This window comes from Mytilus galloprovincialis, chromosome 11, assembly GCF_965363235.1.
Source record: "Mytilus galloprovincialis chromosome 11, xbMytGall1.hap1.1, whole genome shotgun sequence".
Taxonomy (NCBI): Eukaryota; Metazoa; Mollusca; class Bivalvia; order Mytilida; family Mytilidae; genus Mytilus; species Mytilus galloprovincialis.
Genome location: NC_134848.1, coordinates 71,055,057 through 71,066,611, shown reverse-complemented (window position 1 = coordinate 71,066,611; position 11,555 = coordinate 71,055,057). Strand labels below are relative to the sequence as shown.

The window sequence follows — 11,555 nt, the reverse complement described above, 5'->3', positions numbered from 1 at the left end:
TGTCTGTCTGTTTGTTATGTAAATCTTATACTACGAAACATTGTAATGTACCACGTATACATCATATAGAAAAATATAATTAATAAATAGTAAACACCAGAGAAAGAGTTCTATAAATACTACAACAAGTCCAAGTATATATTATAGAAGAAGAGACGAAGGAGTTTTGTAGCGGTAATTTATTCATCATACTAAACACATATCTTTTCGAATTGTTGAGCACTATTCTGTATTATAGTATCCATTGAAAAGAATTGTGTACACTAAAAGTTGGTTATGCTTCATGTTGGTCATATATCAAAGTTGAAAAACACTCCAGAAGTTTACAAAAGGGTAGTTTCTAGGGTTATACACAACTTTTCTCACTTTACGTATGTTTCCGTACAAACCCAAACATATAGTAGCAGTATTAAATTAACACTACACAGTCCTGAAGAATTAACATTTAAGAAGAAATATAAAATGTGATATAATTAAAAATAAGACAACCATCTACCGGAGGTACTGACGTAAATGTAATCAATTATATGTAACCGCGCGCTTTTACCACTCGAAATGAACCACACCGTATAACCAGTTAAAAAAGGTTCCGATAAAACAACAACTAACATTTCAAACGAAACATTTAATGTTCTAATTTATTTTCAAAAGAAATACTACTTTATAAATGTAATGCTTCTGAAGATTTTTTTGGACTTGCCATCAGCAAGTACGCTTAGAGCCAAATATCTGTTAAAAACAGTAGAAGAACCGAAACAGTTAAAAAGCTAAATCACCATAAAGGACCAAAAATTGTCCAATCCATTCAAGGTCAAATTTGACTTTCTGTATATCTAGTCAGTTCACACAAAAAAAATACAAGATTCGACAACCACCGAAAGAATGGGGCGTAATGTATGTGACGGAGTTCTAATGTTTGTAAGGCTCAATCTTCCTCTAGTCGTTGACAGTTACGTAACATCACAACACAATAAATCAATTGTCGTTCTCATTTGTATATTGCTAAAAGATAAAGTTCAATAAAAAGCATAAAAGAAGACTAAACATAAAAATAACAAAAATAACAAAAATACCGAACTCCGAGGGAAAATTCTAAACGGAAAGTCTGTATTCAAATGGCAAAATCAAAAGCTCAAACACATCAAATGGATAACAGCTGACATATTGCTGAATTGTTACAGACTTTTTTTAATATGTTGAAAATGGTAGACTAAAGCTTGTTTCATAGCTAGCTACACTTTTCACTTGTATGACAGTCGCATAAAATTCTAGAAATTCGAACTGGTGGAGGACACCATTGATAAACGAATAAGGTATAGACAATTCACTTGGAAACTCAACATATACCCTCACGACACTTACCAAAGAGGAAATCCTGGATAATCATAGGTCTGTTCTTTGTTCCTTTGGTATTTTAACCAAAGATGAAGAACTGGATCTTCCATCACTGTATTGGATACCTAAACTACATAAGTGTCCTTACAAACAACGGTATATTGCTGGGTCTTCCAAGTGCTCCACGAAACCTCTTTCTAAATTATTAACATTTATTTTATCAGCAATCACAGACGGGCTTCAAAGTTATTGTGAAACTGCCTATTCTAGAGGTGGCGTGAATCAGATGTGGATACTTAAAAATTCCAAAGATCTGTTAGAGTACATACAATCTAACTCTCTTTCATCTTGTAACAGTATTAAAACATTTGACTTTTCTACTCTGTACACAAGTATTCCACATTCCAAACTAAAAGACAAATTGAAAGAGTTGGTATTACTTTGCTTCATAAAAAAGAATGGCCAACGTAGATACAAGTATCTTGTCTTAGGGAGGGATAAATCATACTTTGTAAAGAATCACTCTGATTCAAACAAAAAATTCTCTGAAACCGATATTATCAAGATGCTTGATTTCTTGATTGACAACATATTTGTAACATTCGGAGGACGTGTTTTTCAACAGACTGTCGACATCCCAATGGGAACAAACTGTGCCCCTCTACTTGCCGACTTGTTTCTTTATTATTATGAGGCTGACTTCATGCAGGAACTTCTTAGGAAGAAAGATAAGAAGTTAGCAATATCCTTTAACTCTACTTTCCGCTATATAGATGACGTTCTTTCACTAAACAATTCAAAATTTGGTGACTATGTGGAACGCATCTATCCCATCGAATTGGAGATAAAGGATACTACAGATACAGTTAAGTCGGCTTCATATCTTGACTTACATCTAGAAATTGACAATGAGGGTCGGTTGAAAACAAAACTTTACGACAAAAGAGATGATTTCAGCTTTCCAATTGTGAACTTTCCATTTCTAAGTAGCAACATTCCAGCAGCACCTGCATACGGGGTATATATCTCCCAATTGATACGATATTCCCGTGCTTGCATTTCCAATCATGATTTTCTTGATAGAGGGTTACTGCTCACAAGGAAGCTATTAAATCAAGAGTTCCAAATGGTGAAGTTGAAATCATCTCTTCGTAAATTTTACGGACGCCATCACGAGTTGGTTGACCGTTATGGAATAACCGTTTCACAAATGATATCGGATATGTTCCTTACGTCGTAACTGCAATCCCCCTCCCTTTCATGAATTTGACCTACCGAATTAGACTATTTACCGGGTTTGTAATCACATAAGCAACACGACGGGTGCCACATGTGGAGTAGGATCTGCTTACCCTTCCAGAGCACCTGAGATCACCCCTAGTTTTTGGTGGGGTTCGTGTTGTTTGTTCTTTAGTTTTCTATGTTGTGTCATGTGTACTATTTTTTTTCTGTTTGTCTTTTTCATTTTTTGCCATGGCGTTGTCAGTTTGTTTTAGATTTATGAGTTTGACTGTCCCTTTGGTATCTTTCGTCCCTCTTTTGTGTCTGCTTAGAACTACCAACCTTCGATAGAAATATTGAAATTACAAAAATCCATAGTGTAACGATAAATAGAAATTTGCAGTTCCGTTTATGATACTATTTCAAAATACAGTACAACATGATCAACTTAAGAAGGTGATATTCAAATGAAAACATTTATTTGAAGATGTTCAATGTATTTTTGACATTTTTTACAATAAAAAAAACTGTCTGTATTCCTTAAAGGTTTATTTCGTTCCAAGCCCCCATAATTGTATACATGTAATAAAGACAACAGAAGTATACCAGTGTACAAATGTAATGAATAGATTGAAAACAAATCCGGGTTACAAACTAAACTCAAGAGTAACAGATCGTCTTTAGGGGAAGTGGAAACAGGAACACTGAAGGGACCTCCCCCGAAAAAAAAAATTAAAAAAAAAATTAAAAAAAATGAAAATCTCCCTTACATACATTGGAACGAACTATTTGATAACAACTGTCATATTCCTGATTTGTTAAATGACATTTTTAGAAAAGATGGTAGGTTAAACGTGTTTTTATGGTTAGCCAACATCCCGCTTTATGACAATTTAAAAAAAAAAATATATATATCGCTGAAATGACACCACTACGAGACAGAAATACAGCTCGAACACACGAAAGATCATATATCACAGAGAAACGGAAAAACAAATAATATTAGAATCGACTCAACACTCTAACTGCAGAACAACACTGAACATATTTCATCAACGACAAACACCACGGAATATACAAATAAAATGATGCGCTTACGTAACTAACATGCAATCTAGAATCTAAGACTGAAGCAAATTCATTTGTTTTTTGTATGGTTCTTGATGTTTTCCATATCTTACAAAGATAACAAAAGCTATTCTTGAAATTGCGACCATTATCTATACGTGTAGTGTTGATCGAGAAAGTAGCAGGCGATATATACAAAGGTGATTAGTTATATCATTATGACCTGTTCACCTCAAATATTTATCACACATTTTGTGTGGAATTTAATTCCCATCCACGTTCCTTTCTAAAATGTTTCTTGGGAAGAACATTAAAATATATGTTGTAAAAGGGGTATTTTTCCCCGTGTTAGCTATTTTTTGTTATTTATTCAATTGATATGATTTTAGTTTGTGCAATTTCGTATTAGTTATGCATTATACATTTCATTGTTATTTGAACTTTTATGTCAAGTGTTTTATTTGCAAAATGAGTTTTTTGTATTTGAATTTTTGACCATATTAGTGTACTATTGTTAAATATATATCATTTAATCTTATCATAACAAATCTTTTTTTTCAATCACACTTGGCAGGGGTATGTAAAGAGAAAAGGGTAAGAATTTCCTGCTATGCATATTCACGCCCAGATAAAACGTAAATATTGAGAATAGGTGATATCTTGTCGATACAAAACTTTTTCAATCAAATTTGGCGGCGGTGTGAAGAGGCGAAATTGAATCGAAAACAGGTTTTAGTTCCAAACACAATTATGATATAACACTTAATTCGTTGAATAGTGTGAACTATGTATTGTTCCTTAAATAAGTTTGTTTTGTAAAGTCTAGTGAAGCGATTGCGTCTAGTTCTTGTTTCTAGTTGTTCAGCAACACCACAACTTTTATCAAATTTTCACAACGATCCTTTTTGTTTGATAATTTTTTGTTTTATTATAAATGCAAACAGGTCTTCCTTTCCTATCCATGTCATGGAACTATGCTGAACAGGGTGTATTATGTATATAACCTAATGCATGGTAGAAGTCTTAAACAATTCTTTAAGTAATATTTATATGAATAAGCAGAAGTGCTGTACTCTTTAATTGGTTATATTGTACAATTTGCACTTACTATTGCTGATACATCGCACCAACCAAACAACACAGTGCTACACTAATTTATTTTCGAGTTAAAACATTTATACCATTGCATACATTAAAATCTTATAAAAAGGAGTGTTATCGTTAATGATTAAAAACAATCCGCTACAAGAATAAGGGAAGGTAAACACTAATGATTCCGGAAACATTCAACATGTACAAGGTCATGTTAACTTACATACCCATCGTTTCCGGATTGTACATGTTTGATTCATTTTGTGAATTCAAAACTGAATTTACAAAAATCTCGGAAATTGTTGTTTATGTTTATTTCTAAATACCTTTTAAAATCCATTTATGTAAACCCTTTTAAGATATGAGCTACGTCGGATAGAAATTGACCTTATGCAAATGAATATCAATTCATCTGTCTACCTATTTCGGTTGAAAAAGCTCTACTCAAATTATGTAACTGTTTGAACATTAAATTGTTATTAAAAAAACTCATTCATCGTCCATTTCGTATCAAATGCGCCAAAATCAATCAAAGACTTATACATGTACATGTGCACTTACATAAGGTCGATTTCTATCCGAAGCAGCTCATAGGTTGATATTTATTTCAGGTTGCAATTTTTATACTAAACAAATGGTAGTTTATCTTTAATACATGAAGACGTTGAGATTTAAAAACCACATATATACAAGAAACTGGACGATTTAACGGTTCAAAACTTGATACTTTAAAGATCGAGATTGTAAAAACAAGTCATTTGTGAGTAAGATACCGACATATCATATCGGGTATCCGATTCGCGAGGTGAACGTAAAACTAAGGTTGTTCTGAATCTCCGGAACTTTACAAAGTTGTGAAAAGAACACATCTGGTTGTATATCAATTGAATATGGTGTAGAGAATGCAGACACCGATAAAAGAGAAATAAATGTAGACTTCATTATGCATGTTCATGATGATCGGTATTTTTGTTATTTCACATTTTGATATATCATATTACAGAATATTCTTTTCATAGGGATACAAACAGCTAAGGGTAATTCCTTGCTCAGCTTGACAGTACAGTTTACTTTTTAAAAAATGTAAATAAATAAATATGACTCCGACAAATATGGGACGTATTGCTACCTCAGTTTTATATTAATAAGAATTAAAATGTGCTTTGTTATTAAATGCAATATCAGTATTTAGTTCAAATATATAATCTTAAATTAATCCTAATTCTAATGACGTCATTTTTTCGTCATTTTTCATTTTTTGATGCTCTGTTTTACTAATTCTAATGACGTCATTTTTTCGTCATTTTTCAGTTTCAAATAGGACGTCACTTGGCGTAGAGGTTTAAACGTATTCGGATGTGTCTACTTTTGTGTTTCAAATGTCTGGTTATGTAAATGTATTTCAGTTGTTTCCTGTAATTAGTTAATACTTCAGCTTTATCATGTACATCTTTTGAATATTCATTTTATTAAATTTACTGTTTGCAAAAGTATAAATTACTCTAATTTATAGGGATTTTCTGGTAACTTAACGGAAAACCCTTGCCGTTTTTGGCACAACCTTTTTGATCTTTTGGTCCTCGATGCTGTTCAACTTTGTACTCGTTTCGGCTTTCAAACTTTTGTATCTGTGCGTCACACATAGGTCTTGTGTGGACAAAATACACTTCTGGCGTATTAAAATTTTGAACTTGTTGCCTTTTGTTGGCTGTTGTTCGTGTGATTCTTTGTCAATTGTGTTCTCCAATTTATTTATATTGTAGTCCTGTGTTGTCATTTTGATGTTATATTTCACATGGCCATAAAAGTGCGAGGTTTGGCATGCCACAAAACCAGGTTCAACCCACCATTTTTTCCTTTAAAAATGCCCTGTACCAAGTCAGGAATATGGTCATTGTTATATTATAGTTCGTTTCTGTGTGTATTACATTGTAGCGTTGTGTCGTTTGTTTTCTCTTATTTTTGAGTGTAAATTCACAGTGCGATAGGACGTGTCACGGTGCTTGTCTATCCCAAATTCATGTATTTGGTTTTGATGTTATATATATATGTTATATTTGTTATTCTCGTGGGATTTTGTCTATATGTGTTACATTTTAGTGTTATGTCGTTGTTCTCCTCTTATATTTAATGCGTTTCCCTCGGTTTTAGTTTGTTATCCCGATTTTGTTTTTTGTCCATGGATTTATGAGTTTTGAACAGCGGTATACTACTGTTGCCTTTATTTACATTTGCGCTGATTTGGAAAATATTCATTCTTTCATTTGCGCCGATTTCATTTTTTCATTTGCGCCGATTTTATATTTGCTCCTAATACATTTACAGGTAAGTCAATACTTTTACATGTACTTTGCTATACCATTGGTAAAATCTGGTTATAAATGTTGTTCATTTATGTGAATTTTGATTCATATTGTTCTGGAACGTCGTTGTAACATGATGGACATATTGCACACTGAAACGAGCCGAGGAGTAAATTCTATAATCATCACCTTAAAAATAACAACATATCGTACTAATGAATCATAAAATCGTGTAAAGCCAGAGTCAACACGGGTTCTATTGTCCAAAAGGTCTATAATGATAAATGAAAAATAAAATGAATTGGATGGAGAGGTCTTATTGGCACTCATACCACATCTTCTTATATCTATTCACCTGTAATCTACCTTTACGAATGGAAAAAAATCGGCGCAAATGAAATGCAAAACGCCGCAAATATGCACATGTACAATGTCACGGTCATTTAACATCCGATAAAAACATGTTAACATCCTTAACACTTCAAAACGTTCAAATATTGCTTAACATAAACGCTAATATTGGAGGACTAAAATCGCGTTAAAATCAACTATTTTCTACATTAGGAAAAAGTAAAATCACAAAAATACTAAATTCCGAGGATATTGTTACAAAATTTAAATAAGCATGTCTCCGAAAAATGTTCACATTTACAATGTCACGGTCATTTAACATCTGATATACAAAGCGGTTATATCCTGTGTATTATAAATGTATCCATGGCGGAGAGTAAGGATTTAAAATTAAACATCGTTGTAATAGCCGGAGATATTGCTACGGGAAAATCAGTTTTTATTCACAGATTCGCCACCAGCACCTACAAATTATTAGGTCATACTATAGGTATGGTATATGTTGTATAAAGCATTGCTCAATCGTGTTTTTTTTCTATTATTTTAAAATATATTTTACTATATTAACAAACCAATACATGTATCGCATTTCTTCATCCTATATACAGTAGTTTGATAAAATCTTGTTTAAGTAAGTATGTTTTTTCATAATGTTGCACTTTTCAAACATAACCTTGTATTGAAATTAATTAACCGCGGTTAACATAGATTTTGTTTTTCGGATTTCGGAATTGAAAAAGTAATTTTTCAGAACTAAATTTTGAAAAATCTCCCTTGAGCCGGAAATTGATGTTTATGACTCTAGAAATATTGTTTCCCAAATTTAGCCCCATTTTATCACGTTTAAATCCTTTGTTCAATCCCTTTTAAGATATGTTGATATTTATTACAGGTTGTGGTTATTATGAAAAGTCTATATCTGTAGATAAAACTAAAGTGCAACTTAACATATGGTAAGTACCCTTTATTACATGTATCCGTTGAGATAAGAAAGTATAAACATTCACAAACCACATTACAAGATACAAAACATTAGACTAGTTTATGTTTCAAAATTAGAACAACGGTTACAATTACTGAACAGTCATTATTTTCAAAGAGTATAAATGTAATGCGTATAAACAATCTGACTGAATTCGCCGTTTCAGAATCTAATGCATTCTAGGTAATATTTTCAAAAGCGTACACCAAAGCGTCGTGATTGGTTAAAAATGTCAGAAACAATGGAAATTCAACCAATGACGTGACGTTATTTTTATTTTGGGGTAAGAACAATGTAATTACCCATGATTCCTTAGATTCTGAAACGGCCAATTAACTCTGATTGTCCGTACAAAAATGAAGATGATTACCAATCAATATAAATACTAGTAATTGGTATACATTGAAAACTAAAAAATCATTAAATTAATGGAAGCTTAACATACTTTAACCACCAACATACTAATCGTAAGATCGAAGACCTTAACACAAGTACATGTAGCTAGTGAGTAGAGACAACGACACATCATATCGGACAACCAATTCGTGAGGGTGAACGTACAACTTAGATTGTGTTGAATCTCCGAAGCATTAAAAGTTTTGACAAGAACAAACCTGGTTTATATCAATATCCACCATTTTCTACATTTGAAAATGCCTGTACCAAGTCAGGCTTATGACAGTTCTTGTCCTTTCGTTTTTGATGCGATTATTATTTGATTTTGCCATGTGATTATGGACTTTCCGAATTGATTTTCCTCTAAGTTCAGTATTTTTGTGATTTTACCTTTGAATATGGAAGAGAGTTACGGACACTGATAAAGTAGAAATAAATGTACACTTAATGATAATTGAGAACATAAACCTTGATTATTAGAGAAAGAGTTTGTCAATAATGTTGTCAGACCAAGGAGACAAATAATTTAAACAGTTCTGACAAAAGTATAAAAACAACTCTTATAAAGCAAGCAGACCCTATCATAACAGGGAAAAAACCAAGGAGACTGTAAATGTATCGATGAAACAAACTTTGCCATTTGATATGGGACTTTTGTTTGATATTTTCTTAGAGTTGTTATTTTTGTTATTTTACTGTTTAATATATTCTAAGATCATTCTTATCATAGGGATACAAACAGCTTAGGGGGAACCCGGTCATTGTTACCAGTGTATTTGGATGGTACCGAGGTAAGATTTATTGCTTATTGCTTAACACAGTACGTAATCTGGCAAAGTTGACCTTAGATACAATTTGCTGTTGTTCGGCTTTTGTTGTCATCAAGCTCTTAATAGAGATGACCAAGATATTGACGAACGAACGTATCTCGGCGAACGAACGTAATAGGAGCGGTAATTGTTTGTTTACCAATATTACGTTAAACAGGCATGGCAAGTGTGTATCTACGATACAATGTGATTATTCTTGTTGAAAGCATGATGTTCAATGTTCAAACAAATATTTATGCAGGATTTGGAAAAACTAAAACAATCTATAACATTATATGATTACTAAATTACTGTTGCCGGATCGTATGTTTGTTCGATATTTTCTGTTTGGTATTTAAGTTTCAACCCAACCCCCACCTCACCCCACCAAGGGTGACAAGGGAATAGACAAACAGATATTACGGTCTTCTTGCGATCCGCAATAAAAACTTTTCTTAAGTTAAATCCGGTTGGCAATTCAGGATGAACATGTATGCAACTACGTTCGAAATATTGGGTATGTTAATTCCGATGTAGAGAGATTGTCAAACCCTTACAACAACTCTATGAGAGGTCTGTCTACGAACGTGACCTTTTGCAATGGAAAATTTCTGTCCCGATCCAATAGACCCTCGTTTAGCAATGGCAGTCGAAATTTGTCCGACACATTAGCTCTTTCACAATGTATTTATTGGTTATTCGTTCTCGTCTTGACAAGAATGAACGATTTGCCACTGAACATTAAACGAACAACAATAGACCAATTAATCAAGTTTCTTACAAGTCTATAAGTTTACACCAAAAAAGATATATATTTATATTAAAAATAATGATTTTTTTAACATCTAATAATGTCAAAACGTATAAAATGTAAAAGGTGTACACATGTAATAACACTAGAAGACAACATTAGAGCCTTACAACTATCCTATCCATTATGCACCTCTGACGTGTTTTTTTTCGTTTTTTGTGATTGTTGAAATTAGTTTCAATTTTTTAAGTATTTCAAGTTTAATTTGACTTTACAAAATACACAGAAGGAAAATGATATGATCAATAATAAATATCAAGATGATGGTACGTCAACTTATTTTTATTCGGAATGTTGATATATCGCCTTTCCGTTTTGCTAAGCCGGTTGACGTAGTAAATTGGGTATTTCTGTCCTCCCAATAATAAACTTTTTTTATTAACCTTTAGAATGTAGAAACGATTTCGTTTAGTTATATAATTATTGATATAGTGTAGCAAATTGTTAACATGAAATCATTTGCAAATAAGCTAGTTTGTACCTATCAAAAACTTTAGCTTTTGTCTAAAACTTACCACATGAGTAGAGAACAAGACATAGTAGTTGGAAACATGTCACAGAAAATAGTTGCCGTAAATATGCCAAAGTCATTTGAAGTATCAACTTAAAATAGTCGTAAAAAACACTTTCTGCTACTTTTTTTAATTTGAGCATCAGCTCGCTGCACCCATTGTAACTCGAGTGGCCTGGGTTAAAATAGGTAAAAAAAAATATTTGACATTTATCATCAATCATATCAATATAAAAGTCTCTTCATCCATACTATCATCCGTATATTAAATCTGTAACTCATTTAAATCCCTTTTGGAACCTCATTGACAAATCATAGTCTTGTATACGGAATGCTCCTTTTTCTATTTAGGAAAACATTACAATATATTAATTATTCTGGATCACATACGCAACTGTATTTACTATAAAGTCTATTGGATTGAATTTTCAGACATTCATATTTTCCGGAAATAATCTGGACTTATCCGTATTTTCACTACCGTTTACTTTCTCTTCCTCACCTGTCTATTGCAAATGGATGCCACGACAAATCTGCTCCTTTGGATATTGTGACAAATCACCGTCAAGTACGTTTCAAATCGATTATAAACTGTTAAATATATATACCGTTAATTCCGTTAACTTGAATTCCACGTTTATTCAACAAATACGAACTGTAATTGTTTATTTCTATG

The 11,555-nt window shown here is 32.5% G+C and overlaps 1 protein-coding gene and 1 long non-coding RNA gene across 2 annotated transcripts in view; both read left to right on the top strand.

Annotated features, from left to right (window-relative positions):
- The first annotated feature begins 7,695 nt into the window (after positions 1 to 7,695).
- LOC143050886 (ras-related protein Rab-35-like) overlaps positions 7,696 to 11,555 on the top strand; it is a 16,075-nt gene continuing 12,215 nt past the window's right edge. The window contains exons 1-3 of the mRNA XM_076223992.1: positions 7,696 to 7,860; positions 8,263 to 8,323; positions 9,479 to 9,539. Of these exons, the coding sequence (XP_076080107.1) occupies positions 7,737 to 7,860; positions 8,263 to 8,323; positions 9,479 to 9,539 (246 nt within the window). The 5' untranslated portion in view covers positions 7,696 to 7,736. The remainder of the gene's footprint in view (positions 7,861 to 8,262; positions 8,324 to 9,478; positions 9,540 to 11,555) is intronic.
- LOC143052738 (uncharacterized) overlaps positions 11,260 to 11,555 on the top strand; it is a 7,845-nt gene continuing 7,549 nt past the window's right edge. The window contains exon 1 of the long non-coding RNA XR_012971219.1: positions 11,260 to 11,447. This is a non-coding gene — a long non-coding RNA (uncharacterized LOC143052738). The remainder of the gene's footprint in view (positions 11,448 to 11,555) is intronic.